The 17,811-nt window shown below is 56.3% G+C and overlaps 1 protein-coding gene across 1 annotated transcript in view; it reads left to right on the forward strand.

Moving 5' to 3' along the window:
* Positions 1-17,811, forward strand: part of PRKCA (protein kinase C alpha) — a 290,424-nt gene that overhangs the window by 245,729 nt on the left and 26,884 nt on the right. The window contains exons 9-13 of the mRNA XM_068978661.1: positions 7,392-7,529; positions 8,808-8,981; positions 10,869-10,960; positions 12,876-12,938; positions 13,966-14,104. Coding sequence (XP_068834762.1) covers positions 7,392-7,529; positions 8,808-8,981; positions 10,869-10,960; positions 12,876-12,938; positions 13,966-14,104 — 606 coding nt within the window. The remainder of the gene's footprint in view (positions 1-7,391; positions 7,530-8,807; positions 8,982-10,868; positions 10,961-12,875; positions 12,939-13,965; positions 14,105-17,811) is intronic.

The following is a 17,811-nucleotide window of genomic DNA, read 5'->3' on the forward strand; positions in this document are numbered from 1 at the left end:
CTATCTGTGCATAAAGTGACTGGTAACTGGCTATTGGGGCTTCTCCTGGGGCTTTCCAGGCGGCTCAGTGGTAAAGAATCTGCCTGCCAACGCAGGGGACGCAGGAGACCCAAGTTCGATCCCTGGGTCGGGAAGATCCCCTGGTGGAGGAAATGGCAACCCCCTCCAGTGTTCTCGCCTGGAGAATCCCATGGGCAGAGGAGCCTGGCGGGCTACAGTCCATGGGGTCACACAGAGTCAGACACGAGGTAGCAACTGAACAGCAGCTGGCTGTTCCTACACAGTGACTCCGTTAACCAGGGCTCCTCCGGCCCGGCACCCGCCCTGTGGGTCGGCGGGAGGCAGAAGGAGCCGTGAGCGTCTGAGTGTCAGGGAGCTGTTGCCGTGAGCCCTGTCGGGCCACAGACGCCAGAGGAGGAAGGGGGAGGCTCTTGGCCCCTGGTTTGACACAGTTCGTCGGGGGAAAGGCTGGTCCCTCGGCCTGCAGCCGGGAGCCCTGAGCGCTGCCCCCGTACCCCCCCCACCCCTCCCCCTCCAGCCGGCCCTGTCTGTGCCCGTGACCCCCTCCCCATCCCCCCCGGCCCCGTCCGTGAACCCCCGTCCCCCTGCCTCCGTCCCCCCGCCCCGTCTGTGCCCCCCGCCCCGTCTGTGCCCCCCGCCCCATCTGTGACCCCCGTCCCCCCGCCCCATCTGTGACCCCCGTCCCCCTGCCCCATCTGTGACCCCCGCCCCGTCTGTGACCCCCGTCCCCCCGCCCCGTCTGTGACCCCCGTCCCCCCGCCCCAGCTGCGGCCGTGACCCCTCGCGGCGCTGCCCCCGGGCGCCTGGCCCTCCTCTTCCTCACCTCGCAGCTCCCCCTCGCGTCCCCCGGGGTGTCGCGTGCGCTCCGTAGAGGCGGTGGGTCCTCCGCCCTGTCCTTCCACCGAGCCGTCCACAGGAGCCGTCACCCGAGTTCCTGTGCCCCCCGCGCCCGAGGCCCCGCCACGGCCCCGCTCTGAGGGATGCTCGGTGTGTCCTGTCCAAGCGGCCACAGCCCCCAGCGAGGACCCGCTCCCGCGTGACCCGGCGCCCGCCCGCCCTCCCCGTTCCCGATCAGGGGCCTTTGGGCTTCCACCCGGGAGACCGCGGCCTCGCCTCTGAGTGACTCCAGACGCGTTCCGGCCGGTCTGGAAGGCAGCGCGTGGCGGGGAGGAGTGCGTCTGCAGGCTGACGGCATGTTTCCCTTCGTTCCTGTTAATGTGTGTCTCTGGTCACACCTCCAGACCCAGTCCACCCTGGCTGAGGCACACACCTCTGTCAGCAGGCAGCCGGCGCCGTGTGCGCCGGCCCGGAAGACCGCTGTAAATATGTCACAGGCGGAGTCATCCACTTCTGATCTTAACACCTGGCTTAATACCACTCCTGTTTCAGCTTTTTCCGCATTTCTTCCCAAGTCACTTCATTGTGTAACCTCATCAGCCGTTCTGCTCCCGAAGGATCCAAGGGGACTTTGCAACTTGCATGTAAATTATTTAAAAATCTGGTCTATTGTCATTTCTGACAACACCGCTGCCTTTGGGAGGAGCTGGTTAGGGGCCACAGACCAGCTGTGTTCTCAGTGGATTGCTCTCATTAGTAATTAATCTCAGCCTGAGATGGTTACAGCATATTCATATCTGAAGCGAGTGGAAAATGTGAATGCTCAGACACCTGGGAACAAAATTCACAAGGAAAGATCTCACTCCCTACACTAAGCGAGAATCAACAGTCTTTCAAACGCGCCGCTCGGAAGAAACACCCAACAAATGGTGCAGTTCAGCTTCTCGTCTCCAGAAGGCGTCCCTGACACTACAGGTGTGCCCCCCGAAGGCGCTTCAAGGGATCAGTGACCCGGTGACTGGAAATGGGGAAGGGAAAGTACTCTTTGAGGTTTCAGAAGCCTGAAGGGTGTGGCGATGGCTAGGTCCTCGGTGTCAGCGCACCCACTGTGGGCGGCTGGGTCCCCGCTGTCCCCGGGCTCCCCGCGACCCCCTGCTCCTCTCTGCAGCCCCTGAGGAGGGCTCTTCTTCCGGAGCTGCAGCCGTGCAGCAGCTACTGAGCAAACGAGGTGGGGCGGGGGGCATTTGAGTCCATTTGACAGATGAAGAAACTGAGGCCCGGGAGGGGTCTGCCGTGCCGGAGCTGGTCCTCCCAGCCACATTCCCCCCAAGTCCCGTCAGCCTGTTACCACGGGGCAAGGCGGGGAGCGGGGGGCGCGCAGAAAACTGCCCAGAACAGCGCAGCTGAGCTGGGCTTGAAAGCAGGTGTCCCGGCTGAGCTATAATTAGACCCCTCCTTTTTGAAAACTGGTGCAATTTAAAAAACGCTCAGTGAAGATAGGGTGAAATCAACGATTATGGAAATTTTGTGCTAAATTTAATTGCAGTCAGCCCCGCTTTCAGAATGCTTGCTGCTGTCAATTAGAGGCATTTTAGAAAAAATTTAAATTGAGTAATTGAGCAAACATATTCAGCCTTCTGGGGGAAGGATTATATTTTTTCTGTCTTTCCCTCCACGCCCGTCAGGTTTCAAACCTCTGCCCAGGTTCCTCGGGGCGCAGGAAGAGTGGGGATGACCCTCACCCACCCACCTGTCCTGCAGCCGCTGACGAGGGTGAGAAGTGCCTGGAACTTTCCCAGGGGTCTGAGCTTTATTGCCAGCCATGGTTTGGGTTTTCGTTCTTGTTTTTCAGGAGCTCCCACCCTGTGATCACTTAGCACACGTTGAATTTCCCTGGGGGCGGCCGTTTCGCTGAATTCTGCCCTCACGTGACTCATCGTTCCATTATTTCCCAGACAACAGTGGGTCTCGGGGGCTGCACCTGGCCCCCTCGGCCCTCCCAGCCTCCCTGGCATCCGTGGTTTGCAGAGTCTGGGCCCAGTCAGAGGTCTAGGGAGAGTCAGGACACAGAGACAGTTAGCAGTGGTTGGGGCTTGTCTCCTGAAATCACGCCCTTGGCGATTTTAGGACACACTCTGGTGTCTGCACTGTGCCAGGGTGGCAGGCATGAGGCCAGGCTCTCACACGAGAGACGAGTCACCTTCTGTGAAGGCAGAGCTGGGAAGGTAGCGTTTGCATCTTGTTTTTGCCACTTTGCAGTATCTACAGGAACTTCACTTCTGTGGGCCATTCTAGTGAACCTGGGCGTATCCCTAGACTTGGCCGAGAATCCAGGCAGAACGCGGGCATTGTTGTCACACTGAGTGCAGTAAGTCAGACAGGGAAGGAGGAACAGCATGTGGCATCCCTTATGCGCAGAGTCTGAGAAGAAGTTCTGTGAATGAGCTTATTCACAAAACGGAGACTCACAGACTTAGAGATGGACCTCCTGGTTGCTGGGGGAGGACGGGGGAAGGACGGTTAGGGAGTTTGGGGTGGATGGATGTGTGTGTGTTTGTCGCTCAGTTGTGTCCAGCTCTCTCGCGACTCCACGGACCATAGCCCGCCAGGCTCCTCTGTCATGGGATTCTGCAGGCAAGACTCCTGGAGTGGGTGCCACCTCCTCCTCCAGGGGATCCTCCCGACCCAGGGATCCAGCCCTCTCAGGTCTCCTCTGTTGGTGGGTGGGTTCTTTACCACTAGCGCCACCTGGGAAACGCTTTGTGATTGTTCAGTCGCCCAGTCGTGTCTGACTCTTGGCAACCCCATAAATGGCAGCACGTCAGGCTTCCCTGTCCTTCAGTGTCCCCTGGAGCTTGTCCATTGAGTCGGTGATGTCATCCGACCATCCCATCCTCTGTTGCCCCTGCCCTAAGCTGTGTTTAAAAGGATAGCTAACAAGGACCTACTGTACGGCACTGAGAACAGTTTTGCAGCGAGCCTGGATGCGAGGGGCAGAACGGATACACGTGTGTGTGTGGCTGGGTCCCTTTGCTGTCCCCTCGAAACTATCACAACATTGTTCATCACCTACACTCCAATGCAAAACAAAAAGTTTTTAAAAATAACATTAAAAAAAAAAAAGAAAAATTGCAATCGGTCCAGAAAATAAGTACCACAAGAGGGCAGTAAAGATTTGCAAGTAAAAGATTTCCCCAAACGCCGCACCAGAAGAGAGCCACGGGCTCTACTGCGCCTCTGCACTTCCTGCTGGACGCGAAGACGGGCTTCCCGCTTTGACTGTGGGGACTCGTCTTGGTCCTGGGGGAGATGCCCATGGTCCAGCGGTTCCCGCAGTCTCCTCTGGCAGGAGCCCAGCTCACTTCATACCTACTCTGCTTTCCTAGGACAGAGAACTGCCCGCTTCTGGGCAATATTGCCAGCGGTCGGTAAACTCATTTCCTTTGCTGACACTGAGCTTGTCTGGCTCTGACCCTGCCGGCTCTGACTTAAGCCCGCCCCATGGCCATCCCAACGGGGAGCATTTTAGCAGGAAAAGGCTTTGCTCTTTGTTGTTTAGCCACTGAGTCGTGTCAGACTCTCTGTGACCCCATGGACTGCAGCCCGCCAGGCTCCTCTGTCCTTGGGATTCTCCAGGCAAGAACACTGGAGAGAGTGGCCATGCCCTCCTCCAGGGGATCTTCCCGACCCCGGGATCAACCTGCATCTCCTGCATTGGCAGGCAGATTCTTTACCACTGAGCCTCTAGAAAAGGATACAGGTTTCAAAAAATTACCAAGTGCCCCAGATCCTCTCCAATGATGTGCCATGGCCTTGAGCTCCCGTTAGGCCGGCATCAGGCAGACGTGTGCCCTCAGCTCCCTGGTGAGAGAAAGACAGGCTCTCTCCAGAAGGAAAAACTTGGACAGGGTGAAGTTTCTGGTCCCAGAAGCTCGCGTATGGAAGTCTGGACTCTCGGCCACTGGGCAGGACAGACCCAGTGGTCGTTCTGGGACCTCTGGAGTGGCGGGACCAGTGCACTCTTACTGCTGGACTGAGCCGGCCTGCGGCGGGTGTCGGCGTCGGCGCGTGGATCTGGGAGACGGGGGAAAGCAGGTTGCCTGCAGGAAAGCATCACAGCCAGTACTGAGGCAGGGACGCTTGGGTCCAGAAGAACCAGGGGCTCCATATTTCCCACAACGGCCCGAGTGCTAATGCGTCATGGGTCCGCGTGTCTCCTGAGAGAGTGGCTGAGTTGCCATGACAACGGACGCCTGCCAGTGGCCGGCGAATTCAGCAGGAGCGACAGCCGGTGTGGATGTGTCCTTAAAAACATTTCTCATCAAGAAGATGACCTCATGTGGTTTCCCATAAATTTTTGCTCTCCCCAATAAGTTCTTCACTTACCACACCGTTTGGCTGCCGAACAGCTTTTTCCTGTGCTGGTCTTGAAAGAGGCTTGGTAGGGACTTAATTCAGGGGCATCTGAGGCTCTTCACTGTCACCATTCTGCCAGCTTGGCGAGGACAGAGGGAGGCTGTGTTTAAATCCAGCTGCAAATGAGGAATGATTTCAGAACCTGCGTTACGTGGGGCGAAAGGAGGCAGACAAGAGCCCAGGCCGGATTCTGGCTGCTGTTTCTGTAAGTAAAGCTTTACTGGCGCACAGGCACACAAGCTCACCTGTTCACTCACAAAGTTCTCATGCTCCCTATGTGTGCTAAGTCACTTCAGCCGTCTCTGACTCTTTGTGACCCCAGGGACTGTAGCCTGCCAGGTTCCTCTGTCCCTGGGATTCTCCAGGCAAGAACACTGGAGTGGGCTGCCATTTCCTCCTCCAGGGGATCTTCCCGATGCCGGGATCGAACCCGGGTCTCTCACATCCCCTGCGCTGCAGGTGGGATTCCTCACCACCATCACCGCCTGAGAAGCGGCATCACGTGCAAGTGATACGAAACCGGCTGAGTTCTCATAGCGTTGCTCTGGGAGCAGGTGAATGTGTCGCCTAGAAGTAGGCCGCTGATCGGGCCCTGGGTTCTGCGCGGCCTAGCTCTTTCTGTCCCCCAGTCCCTGGTTGACGGAGCAGCACCAGACGCCGTCAGCCTTGCGTTTCAGGGCTGACCAGATGCACAGAGCAGACACAGCACGTTTTTATCGCAGAAGCAGGATCGTCGCGTGGACGTCCGGTTACTCGTCTGCCCCAGCCGGCGTCGGCCTGCCTGCCTTCGGACTCTCAGCACTAGGAAGAGCCTTCTGCTGTCGGGGTCCTCTCTCTCTGCGTGGCAGACATCTGTGATAAATGTTTGTTGTTCAGTTGCTCAGCCGTGTCCGAGTCTTTTAACCCCATGGACTGGACTCCCTGCCCAGGCGAGAATACTGGAGTGGGCTGCCATTTCCTCCTCCAGGGTATCTTCCTGACCCAGGGATCCAACCCACGTGTCCTGTGTCTCCTCTATTGGTAGGCGGATTCTTTACCCCTAGCGCCACCTGGGGAGCTCACGTCTCCTGCATCAGCAGGCAGGTTCTTTTACTGATCACGCCACCTGAGAAGCCCACGATCCCTATAAAAGGTTGTTTTGATCAGAGAAAAGGGCCACCTCACAGCCCAGCATGTGATGAGCATGGTCAGGCTTCACTTCATGCTTCCTTTAACCAAAATGCTAGCGCAGACCTCACGCCAAGTGCGGCACTCGGGCTGGGTCTGCAGGGACAGGGGTGGAGGCTCGTCCTGCGAAGGCACAGCTGCCCCGCAGAGCCAGGCGTGAGCAGCCCGCCGAGTGGCGGGGCGTGGACGATTCCTTGAGAGCTTTCTCGGCCACTAAAGGAAACACGTCAGATCCCACATTCCCCGGAAGAGCACAGCACCGACGTCCCGGTGGTCTGGTCGTGCCCAAAATCTCCCGAAAGCTTCTTCACCTCCTGCCATCTCTGTGGGAGCCGAGTTAACTTGAGGGGTGTTAACCAAGTGACCAGTGGGTAAAGCCCCTCTGGGGAACTCACAGGTCACGACCCAGGATCTGTTGGGTGCAGAGAGCACCGCGGGCTCCGTGGGAAACCAGATGCTCTTACAGGTCACCATTTTTTAGGAGTCCAGCTCTTTACCTGAAAAAGAAACCTCTGTTCTTCCTGTGCCTTTTAACACAGCAGTGAGTCACCCCACAGCCTGGCGTGAAGGCGTTTTCCTCCCGGGAACACAGTCTCCCTCTTGCTGCAGGCGCAAGTTTCCTTTCTGCAAATCTTAGATTGGAAAATCTACAAATAAGGAAAGAATCAGCACACAGTTAATTATGTTTATTTCTTCTGTGATGTTAGTTAAAGATACAAAGAGTTTCTCGTGATGGGTGAGGGCAGCTTCTGCTTCATTTGTGAATGTCGCCCTTGGGCTGAGGGCAGCCTTGAAGGCAGGAAGAGACGCCTCGTGGCCCCACTTCCTTTCCTCACCCGTCTCCCCTCCCGCCGCCCACCCAGCAGCGGCACCCAGCCTAGTCAGAGTCCCCTGTCACTTTTGTCCCTGAGGAAATGGCTGACTGTTTTCACGTGTGTGTTATTGTTTAGAAAGCCAAGCTTGGCCCCGCCGGCAACAAAGTCATCACTCCCTCCGAGGACAGGAGACAGCCTTCCAACAACCTGGACAGGGTGAAGCTCACCGACTTCAACTTCCTCATGGTGCTGGGCAAAGGCAGCTTTGGCAAGGTGAGCGGCCGCGTCCGAGCCGGGTGGGGCTTCCATGGAGGACGTGGGGCCGGTCGGTCCAAGTCTCCCTGAGGACTCCGGGGCAGCCCTCTAGGTGTCCCGCCACGTTCTCAGGGGCTCCCACTTCAGCGCCTTAAAAGCGACTTATCCGAAAAGCCAGACAGGGCTCCCTGTGCCACCGTTTCAGGGTTCAGGATGGAGTCGGCGCCCCACAATGGTGGCTGAATAATTTTCACGGCTGAAAATTAAATGTTGGTTTGTAGTAAATGAACATAAGAGCTGAGAGACACCAGACCGGGTGTCCTCCCTGCCCACGCTGCGTCTGCCTTTCTGGGCCCAACTCTCATGGCAGAGCCAGGGGCTGGCTTCAACCCTCCTCCTTCCTTTTGGATTTGGGTCCCGACTTCCTGGCTTGTGAGGAGCATGTAAAGGTCAGTCAGGCGTCTGCTCTGAGGGTGCTCCCGAGATGAGGGTGCTCCCGAGATGAGGGTGCTCCCGAGATGACGGTGCTCCCGAAGTACCTTTTGATGCGGAGGATGATGTCAAGCATCATTTTCAGCGGCCGCAATGGCGCCCTCGTGTGGCTACGGCCCACACAGCATGTATGTCTCGGTGGCCTAGAAGCTATCAGTCCAGTCCAGTCGCTCAGTCATGTCCGACTCTTTGAAACCCGGTGGACTGCAGCACGCCAGGCTTCCCTGTCCTTCACCATCTCCCAGGGCTTTCTCAAACTGTATGCTGGAGGAATTTAACGTGCAGCAGTCTATGGGGTTGCAAAGATTTGGACACGACCGACCACTAACACACACGCACACACACACACGCACGCGCACACAGACACACCACACGCACACACACACACACCACACACACCACACGCACACACACACACACGCACGCGCGCACACAGACACACACACCACACACACACGCACACACACACTGCAGCGTTTGGGAACTGGCGCCTGAAGGCAGCTTCCTTTTTGTCAGCGAGCCTGTTGGGCCTGGCCTGGTGCTCCAGGGGTTGAGACTTCACCTTCCAGCGCAGGGGCTGCAGGTTCAATCCCTGGTCGGGGAACTAAGATCCCACATGCCTCTTTGCCAAAAAACCAAAAGCAGAAAATAGAAGCAACATTGTAACAGATTCAATAAAGACTTTAAAAATGAGCCACATCAAAAAAAAATCTTTAAAAATAATTGACGGGTCTGTACACACAGTTCTGGCACCCCCCCGTGCCGTGTGCCCGGATGTTCAGGTTGCCCTCCGTCTGCCTGCAGGTGATGCTGGCCGACCGGAAGGGGACCGAGGAGCTGTACGCCATCAAGATCCTGAAGAAGGATGTGGTCATCCAGGACGACGATGTGGAATGCACCATGGTGGAGAAGCGGGTGCTGGCCCTGCTGGACAAGCCGCCGTTCCTGACGCAGCTGCACTCCTGCTTCCAGACAGTGGTGAGGGCCCTGGGGCCTGCCCCCCTGCCCCCGCCACAGGGTCCTCACGCCACACCCCCAGCCTTCCTCCCGGGAGAAGACACTAGCCCACGTCCTCCTCTCCCAAGCAGACTGGGTGCCCCTGGGGAATTCAGGGCATCCCCTACTTATAGACTTGGCATTAATTCCATTTGATTCTGTGAATGCTTCTATCAAAGGTTTTCCTAACGCACGCCAGGCAATGTGTTAAGGCTTAGAGATACGAAATGGTAACTCACAGTCCTGGCTCATTAAATCCTGGTACAGCTACCGAATTGCCATCAGAGCGTCAGGAGACCCATGTCCTGGAAGAGGATGTTCTTGAGTAATGCTCACTCAGGGGTGGCAGTCTGGCCTGTTTTGTGTGGATGGTCCCTGAGCTCTAAGAGAGGCTTTATAAAAAGAATATTATTTTGTAACACAAGAAAATTAGATGATGTCAAGATCCATAAGTGGTTTTCTCAGGACATAGCCTGCCCCTTCACTAACCTGGCATCGGGGGCTTTTGACTACAAAGGCACAGCTGAGTAGTTGCAAGACACACACAAAGCCTGAAACATTTCCTGTCTGGCCCTTTGCAGAAAACGTTTGCAGAGCCCTGTCACACAGGTTAACTAAAGAGAGGACAAAATAATTTCCACTAATCAGCCAAGTCTGGGGCATGGTGCTGGCAGGTAACCTCCAAGAAATACAAACCCTTGGATGTTCATATTTCTGTGTGTGTATACTGTACGCCGCACCGTAGTGAGGCGTTCCCAAAGGCAAGCTCTCCACGCCTCAGCGGCTGTCCTCCTGAACATGCGGCTCGGTGACCCGCAGGGCCGCAGCGTGCGGCCCGGAGTGGATGGCGGGGCCGCAGAGCCAGTCCCGGCCACCAGGGGGCGGCCGGGCGCGGGCAGCCGAGTGATGGTCCGTCTCCCAGCAGCTCCCGGAAGAGAATCTAGCAAATACGCAAGGGAGAGCGACGCGCCCCAGCCGGGATCCTGTCACCCCGGTTCCACTGCTTAAGCTCTGGAAAGCTGCAAAGCAGAGAAATAAAATTGAAATTACAGTTCATGACAGGAAGGCGAGGGGTTGAGGCTCCCAGCGCCCTTTCCTGGCTGTTGGCCCCAGCTCTGTCGTTTTTTCGTCCTGTGCTGGCTTCAGTGTTCAGTAACCTCTGTGAAAGGGTGGTGTTTCCTGCAAGAGAGAGGCCAGCGCTTCCTGTGCTGCGCTGTTCGCCCCCTCCTAGGGCCCCTCCACCTCCCACCTGCCCCGGCGTAAGGTCCTCATCAAGGCGCAGACTCTCTGCTCTGTGCTGTGCGCTGCGCGGGCCAACACGCAGCGTGTCCGCGACGCAGAGTCAGAAGCAGCATCCGGGCGAACGTGGATGCAGAACACCCAGCGGCCTCCGCACACGCAGCCCCACCCCACGGCAGACGACCCTGAGCCCTACGGGGTACAGGCCCCCCGACCCACGAGGTCTGCTCTCAGACACTCGGCAAACGCATCACCGGCCACCGCTGCACTGCCAGCCGCTGGCTAAAGAACTGGCCCCTGTGGACTCCACGCCAGCCCCACCTTGGAAATGAATTCTGTGTGTAGGAGAGAAGGGAGGAAGGTGTGAGGCCGTTTCCACCATTGGGAGCATCTGTAACCAGGGGGGTGGACAGGGCAACTGAGAGCTGAGGTTTCAGGGCCACGTCCTGAGGTCCTCACACAACAGGGCTTTTTGCTAATTCTTTCTTGCGGGGAGAAAACTGCGACGGGCTCCGCCGGGCAGACGTGCCGGCGCGGCCCGCGTTTCCCCAGCGAGAAAGCAGACCGCGGGCCGGAGCGGGGCCGCCGGCCGCGGCGCAGCCCGCTCACCGCTCGCTCCTCGGCCCCCAGGACCGGCTCTACTTCGTCATGGAGTACGTCAACGGCGGGGACCTCATGTACCACATCCAGCAGGTCGGGAGGTTCAAGGAGCCGCAAGCAGTGTGAGTAGCTCGTTGAGTGCTCTCAGAGCCGGGCTCTGGAAGTGGGGCTCCGCCCGGCTTGGGGCGAAGCTCCGCTGCCTCCCGGGGTCCGCCTGCGGGAGACGGAGACTTCCGTCCCCGCCCGTCCCTGGGAGCTGCGGGGGCGCAGCTGCCGTCGCCCCGACCCCTGAGTCCCTCCATCAGGAGCTGAGCGGCGGCAGGGGCTCTGGCTGCTGCGCCCAGCAGAGCGAGGGCCTGGCTAGGAGCGCGAGAGCCTGGGGGGCCTCGGGGGGCTCCCGGCCAGAGGCGACGGGAGGGTGGCGGGCTGGTGTAGCAGGTGCGGACAGCCTGCAGAAAGAGCGGAGCGCAGCGGCCTTGGAGCCCCAGGGGCATCAGTGTCCTGGAGAGGCCGAGGTGACGCCCCCGTAGGCTTGGGACGGCTGCTGTCCAGGAGGAGGTCGGGGGAGGTTTCAGTGGGGTGCCCGCACGTCGAGGCCGGGAGGCAGGAATCCGCGCCGTCAGGGTGATGCGGGCTCCAGGGAAGACGGAGAATCTAGAGGCGGAGCCCTGACGACCTGGAGAATCAGCCCGTATTCCAGGGCCAGGAAGTCACGGGTAACTCAGAGAGGCAAAGCCCTTTCACCCCCAGGGGAGATTTGTTGTGCCAGGAACCCCAGTTAATCACCTGAGCAAACGTCCATCCGGCTCCAGCGTTGGTTCAGTCTACACAATAAACCCGAGCCGCTCTGGCCCACGTGGGGTGAGCCGGCCTCGGGAGACCCACCTGAGGCAGAGCAGGGCGTTCTTGCGGGCTCGCTCAAAACAAGGGCAGGGCTGCTGGTTTCTGCTTTTATTTTTCCTTTCCGTTTTCAGAAAGCCGTCCCCTGATCCCGTCTCATGTTGTTAGTTACAAAGCATTAAAACAAGCCAATGGCAGAGCTGAGCCTAACCACTCAGGGCTGTCGAAGCCAAGGGCAGAACAGCCTCCCTCCATCCAGAAACCACGGGCGTCCCTCTTAGTACCTTCAATTGTATCTATGTTGCTGGAACGTTTCATATTTTTAAAAAAACAGAAAAACAGGAGAAAGCCACAGGAAAGTCACCGTGACCCCTGCTCTCCTCCCCACCTCCCGCCGGCACTCAGAGACGGCCCCCTGTTGAGAGTGTGGCCCTTGTCATCAGGGGCCCTTCCTCCGCTCCTGTAGACACACTCGTGTAGACACATGTGCTTACTGAAGCCTCACGAGAGTGCTGTTTGCACAGGCAGTCTTGTGGCTTCTCAGGCTTCAGGAACTAAACACAAGCAGATTTTAAAACCTCCTTCAGTGTTTCTTTGGAGTTTCAGACATTGATCCATTAGCAACTCTGAAGCGACGGCTGTGACTCCATCCTATCCTGAATTATTTAAAGGGTGCACCAGGTATGAACTGTGGCCTGGGCCCCACTCCCCCAGTGCCTGGAGTGAGGCTGTGGGGTTGAGTAAGCCATTCCCAGAGTTCAGCTCACACTGACCTTTGTCTTCCAGGGCAGACGTGTGTTTTCAAACACTAATGTATTCTGTCCTTACGGGGAAAATGGGAATTTGCTTCCATCTACTGTAGCCTGACAGAACCACCTAGCAGACAGCCACTCTTAAAAGATTGTGTTCAAAATTTCTTTTAAGCGGTAAATTACCTGTCCACCTGCCCCAGACAAGAAGGGCTTGTTTTCAGACAGGTAATAAACCTGTTCCGCTGATTTTATCAGCTGTGTCGTCCCTTGGGGAAGCTGGGGTCATAAAACCGCAGAGGGTTGGAGCTGCCTGTAGGGCAGTGCTAGCTCTGGCGGTCAGGGTCCCCCCTTCCTGTGCCATTTTGATGCCTGATCTTGAGTGCAGAAAGTATCCAGGAGGCCGGAGGGAACAAGCCGGACGCCTGACAGACGTTTTCTGTTGCAGGTTCTATGCAGCAGAGATTTCCATCGGGCTGTTCTTCCTTCATAAAAGAGGAATCATTTATCGGTGTGTATCAAGGCCCTGTGCCTGCAGCACAGAGGAGGCTTTGCTGGTCCTCTGGACTCCATGGGCGTGTGATTCTGTTGGGGGGAGAGGGGGTGTCAACATGGAGAGGACAATCCCCCCCCACCCCGTCATGGAGACCTGCTGGGACCCACCATTCTCTGCAGCCTCCGGGCAAATGTGGACCAGCTTCTGGTTTCTGGATCTCAGAGACGGCATATTTCATTTCTGCTTCTGCAAGAAAATGAGCTTCTCTCCCCTGCCGGCTCCCTCCTCTGCCTTTCATGTGGTGTGAGGGCCGGGGACCGTGCAGGCTGAGTTTCTGCTAGTGATGCTCAGCAGAGGAGCGCGGGGGGAGCTGGGGCGGGCGGGGAGAGGGGGCCCGACGGGTCCGGTTTCTGCCGTTGCTGGTTACGGTGAAGGCAGGACATCGGCCGGCAGGACACCGCAGAATGGGGGGCTGAGCGCACCTGCAGTGGTTCTGAGCCTGCGGTTTGCACCCGGTGGGGAGCCTGAGCCCTCTGGGTGGGACACTAACCAGCCGGGGAGCGTGGGCCCTCGGAGCTGCTCAGCTGAGTTTCCGGTGATTCGCCTGCCGTCGAGGTGGGAATCACTGGCGCCGTCACTCAGTCTGGTTTGTTAAGTATCTGCTGTGCCCTAGGTGGGCTTCACAGGTGGCACTAGTGGTGAGGAACCCGCCTGCCAACGCAGGAGGCATGGAGACACGGGTGTGATCCCTGGGTCGGGAAGATCCCCTGGAGGACGGCATGGCAGCCCACTCCAGTGTTCCTGCCTGGAGAAGCCCATGGACAGAGGAGCCTGGTGGGCTACAGTCCGTGGGGTCACACAGGCTTGGACAGGACTGAGGCGCTTTGGCATGCACACAAGTACCCTGGGCACTGCGCTGGGCTCTGGAGATGGAAGATCACTGAGTGGCAGGTCCCGCCCCAGCTCTCCCAGGCCTGTGGTAAGGAGGCGGAGCGAAGTGGTTGCGTGCGGAGGGACGCTGATGGTGCCTGCTTCCTTGCAGGGACCTGAAGTTAGACAACGTCATGCTGGACTCGGAAGGACACATCAAGATCGCGGACTTCGGGATGTGCAAGGAGCACATGATGGACGGCGTCACGACCAGGACCTTCTGTGGGACCCCCGACTACATCGCCCCGGAGGTAGGCCCCTCACTCTCCGTGAAACGCAGCCGCTCGTGGGGTGTGGATGGGATCCGGCATCAGCCATCAGTGTGTGAGGAGCAAATACAGAAAAAGAAAGCGTGAGAGCTCCATGCACACAGTAAGGACATGTCTTGCTTCACGGCACTTTTGTTCGTTACACGTATGTGTGCGGTGGGTGTGTGGTAAAATGCATTTCTTCCAGTCACAGGCAAAGGAATGTGAGAACCACTGCGGGGTGGGGAAGGAGGGGCCTTGCTTGGGAGAGGCTCCGGGTGGAAACACGGGCTCGGGGGTGGTTGCAATGATGGGATTTTAGCAAAACCAGAGAGATGGAACGTTTTGGTTTTTTGCTGAAGTGTAGTTGCTCTATAATGTCTTGTTGGTTTCAGGCGTACCGCACAGTGATTCGCTATCATGAGGACACACCCACGTTCTCTTCCGCTATAGGTTATCATGAGACCCTGAATGTGGCTCCCTGTGCTCTGTAGCAGGTCCTTGTTGATCATCTGCTTTGTATACAATGGTGTGTAGCCATTGATCCCGAGCTTCTAATTCGTCCCTGCCCCGCTTTCCCTTTTGGTGACCACCAGTTTGTTGTCTGTGTCAGAAAACCAGAGTGATTAGCCCATCAGACACCATGCTGTTTCATAGGTAGTACTTGGTTCTCCAAAGGTGACCCAGTGTTAAAGAACCCGCCTGCCTATGCAGCTGATGCAGGTTCCATCCCTGGGTCAGAAGATCCCCTGGAGAAGGGAATGGCAGCCTAGTCCAGTGTCCTTGCCTGGAGAATCCCACGGACAGAGGAGCCTGGAGGGCTGCAGCCCATGGGGTGGCAAAGAGTCAGACACAGCTGAGCGGCGAAACAACAGCAGCAGGTGCCCTCAGCAGCACACGGTGTGGGTGCTGGAGCCTCCCAGGACGCGCATGCCCGAGGTCTGGCGGAGTGGCTGCAGGACTTGTGTGTTGACGGCAGGGGCCGTGCTGCTCTGGCTTTGTCATAACACACGGAGCAGTTTTCTTCTATATTAGGAAGCTCCCTACATGCCAGTGACTGGGTGGGTAGCCCACTTTCTGCCCTGCGGACGGCACAGTCCCTTCCCCACTGAGCTCCGGCATGGAGAAGCGGATGAATTCCAAGTTGAGGCCAACCTTCAGCTCTTTGTAGAAGTCTCATGTTAGCTGTTGGTGACGTTGTGGTATTTATTCAACATGCTGCCTCGCGCGTTTATCTTGGAGGCAGTAGTGAGAGCAAGACATGAGCTTGGAGATCTGACCGATGTAAGCACCAGTCCAGACTTTATTATTTGTAGGCTGTGGGAGCTCAAGCAAGGTGCCTGGCCTCTCCGAGCTTGTTGCTGCAGCAAGTCAGGGACAGTACTGTGCTCCCTGCAGAGTCGCTCTGAGAACTAGAGGTGCCTGGCACAGTGTTTGTCCCTGGAACCCTCTGTTACAGCCATTATTCCCAAGTGGAAGCTAAATTTTATTCCTTTGGGAAGGGCCTTTTTTTTTTTTTTTTTTGGCTTGTTATATTCCTAGTGTAGAAACATAAGCTGAGAATATTTACTTAAAAACTTAAATTCTGACTTACATGTCCAGTTATTCTCGTGATCCCTAATCTGCCTAACCCCTTTACCTGCAAAGAACTCACACTTTAGTTTCTCCAGGTATATCGTGAGTTTAAATATTTTTCAAATATGAAGGATAAAGAGATGGTACAGAAAAAATACGTCCTCTGGATGCAGTATTTATTCTGGAGGCTTCTCCTGGCTGACATGGATTAAACAGGCCATTATTGTGAGCTGCGCCAGCTCCAAGTACCACCCACCAGATGCTGCTAAAGCTTGATGGCAGGGAACGGCAGCAGTTTGAGGAATCAAGGTGGCTTTGAGCTTCATCTCCGTGAAGACCAGGTCTCTGCTGATCAAATAGATTCTCATGTTCAGTAATGCCTCAGCCATCTGATATCACCAGGGATGAGAGCATTCCACATAGATGAAATTGCCCAAATAATTGAAGTTTGTTGCCTTTTTTCCCAAGGTTCCTCATTGTATTAATTTTATATAGCTGCTGTATCACTACCAGCTTAGTGAATTACAGCAATACAAATCTATTCTCTTATAGCTCTACAGGTCGGAAGTCAAAATTGGTCTCATCAGGTTACTGTGGAATTGCTGACACGGTGACTGTCTTCTTTTCTGGCCTTTGGAGCTGGTCCTCGGCTCGTGGTTCCCTCCTCCGCCATCTATGCTGACAGCATCGCGTCTCGGAATCTCCCTCTGTCTCTTCCAGCCCCAGCCCTCCAGCCTCCCTCTCATCAGGACCGTTGGGGTTTCATGGGCTTCACCCAGATACTCCAGAGTCATCTTCCCGTCTCAGAATCTATAACTTATCCACAGCTGCACAATTTCTTTTACTAAGTGGAAGTAGCATGTTCACAGATTCTGGGGGTAAGGATCTCTGAAGGAAGGGAGTGTGGTTCAGCCCACCGCCTCTCCCTAAGTGATACCTCCTCCCTCCACCTGAGCGTGCTGCTAACGTATCATGGGAACGTGAGCTTTTGTGGGCTCGCACGCTTCGGTGTGTATGTTTGTCTAGTGCTGTGCAGCGTGACCACATCAGCGGACGTCTGCAGCACCCTGTCCAGGTACAGATCGGCTGGCCACCACAGCAGGCCCCCCGTGGTCCTTCCATAACCACGCCCACCCACTTCCTGCACCCCACTCACCCCTGACCCCTGGCAGCCACTCTTCTGCCTTCTGTTGCAAAATTTTGTCATTTCAAGAATGTTATAGGATGGAGTCTTACAGTCACCTTTTCAGACTGGCTTTTTCCTCTAAGCACTTTCTAGAAGCACAGTGATTATTTTGGAACACTGCTTGTACCACTTGGTCAAGTTCCTTAAACACCCCAGGCTTTAGTCTCCACCTGTGAAGGGGCGTGATGATTTCCACCTCATGAGGTTGTCTGTAGCTGGAAAGTTGTTGCTCCTGGCATTGATTTTGTTCACTTAACTCACATTGGATTGTAAGCCTCCTGCTGTCTTCCTGCTCACTTACTTGGGACAGCCTAGACTAGGTTGACTTGGGAAAGACACTTTGAACTGAGCTTGATTGCCATTTAAGAGATCACACCTGTATGGTGCTGGCCATGTCATGCTCAGAACTTGAGAACATGCTGTCAGAGGGAGGGATGCTAGGAACATCCCTCAGAGAGAGGAATGCTGAGAATATCCTTCTGAGAGAGGAATTCTGGGAGTATCCATCAGAGAGAGAGAAGCTAGGAACATCCATCGGAGAGAGGAATGCTGTGAATATCCATAAGAAAGAGGAATTCTGGGAATGTGACATCAGAGAGAGGAATGCTGGGAACATCCATCAGAGAGGGGAATTCTGAGAATGTGACATCAGAGGAGGAATTCTGGGAACATGACATCAGAGAGAGGGATGCTGGGAACATCCATGAGAGAGGGGAATTCTGGGAATACTTTCAGTGGGAGAGATGCTCGTAACAAGGTGTCAGAGAGGGACTCTGGGAACATGATTTAAGAGAGATGGAGGCTGGGAACACCCATTGGAGAAAAGGATGCTGGGAACAAGCTGTCAGGGATTTGTGGGAAACCAGCTCGGGGCCCCTTGCTACACCCAGGATCGCATGTGTGGCCCAGATTCCCTCAGGTCCTGTCAGCCATTCCTCTCCTCGTTCCC

The sequence above is a fragment of the Capricornis sumatraensis genome, chromosome 8 (genome assembly GCF_032405125.1).
Source record: "Capricornis sumatraensis isolate serow.1 chromosome 8, serow.2, whole genome shotgun sequence".
Lineage (NCBI taxonomy): Eukaryota > Metazoa > Chordata > Mammalia > Artiodactyla > Bovidae > Capricornis > Capricornis sumatraensis.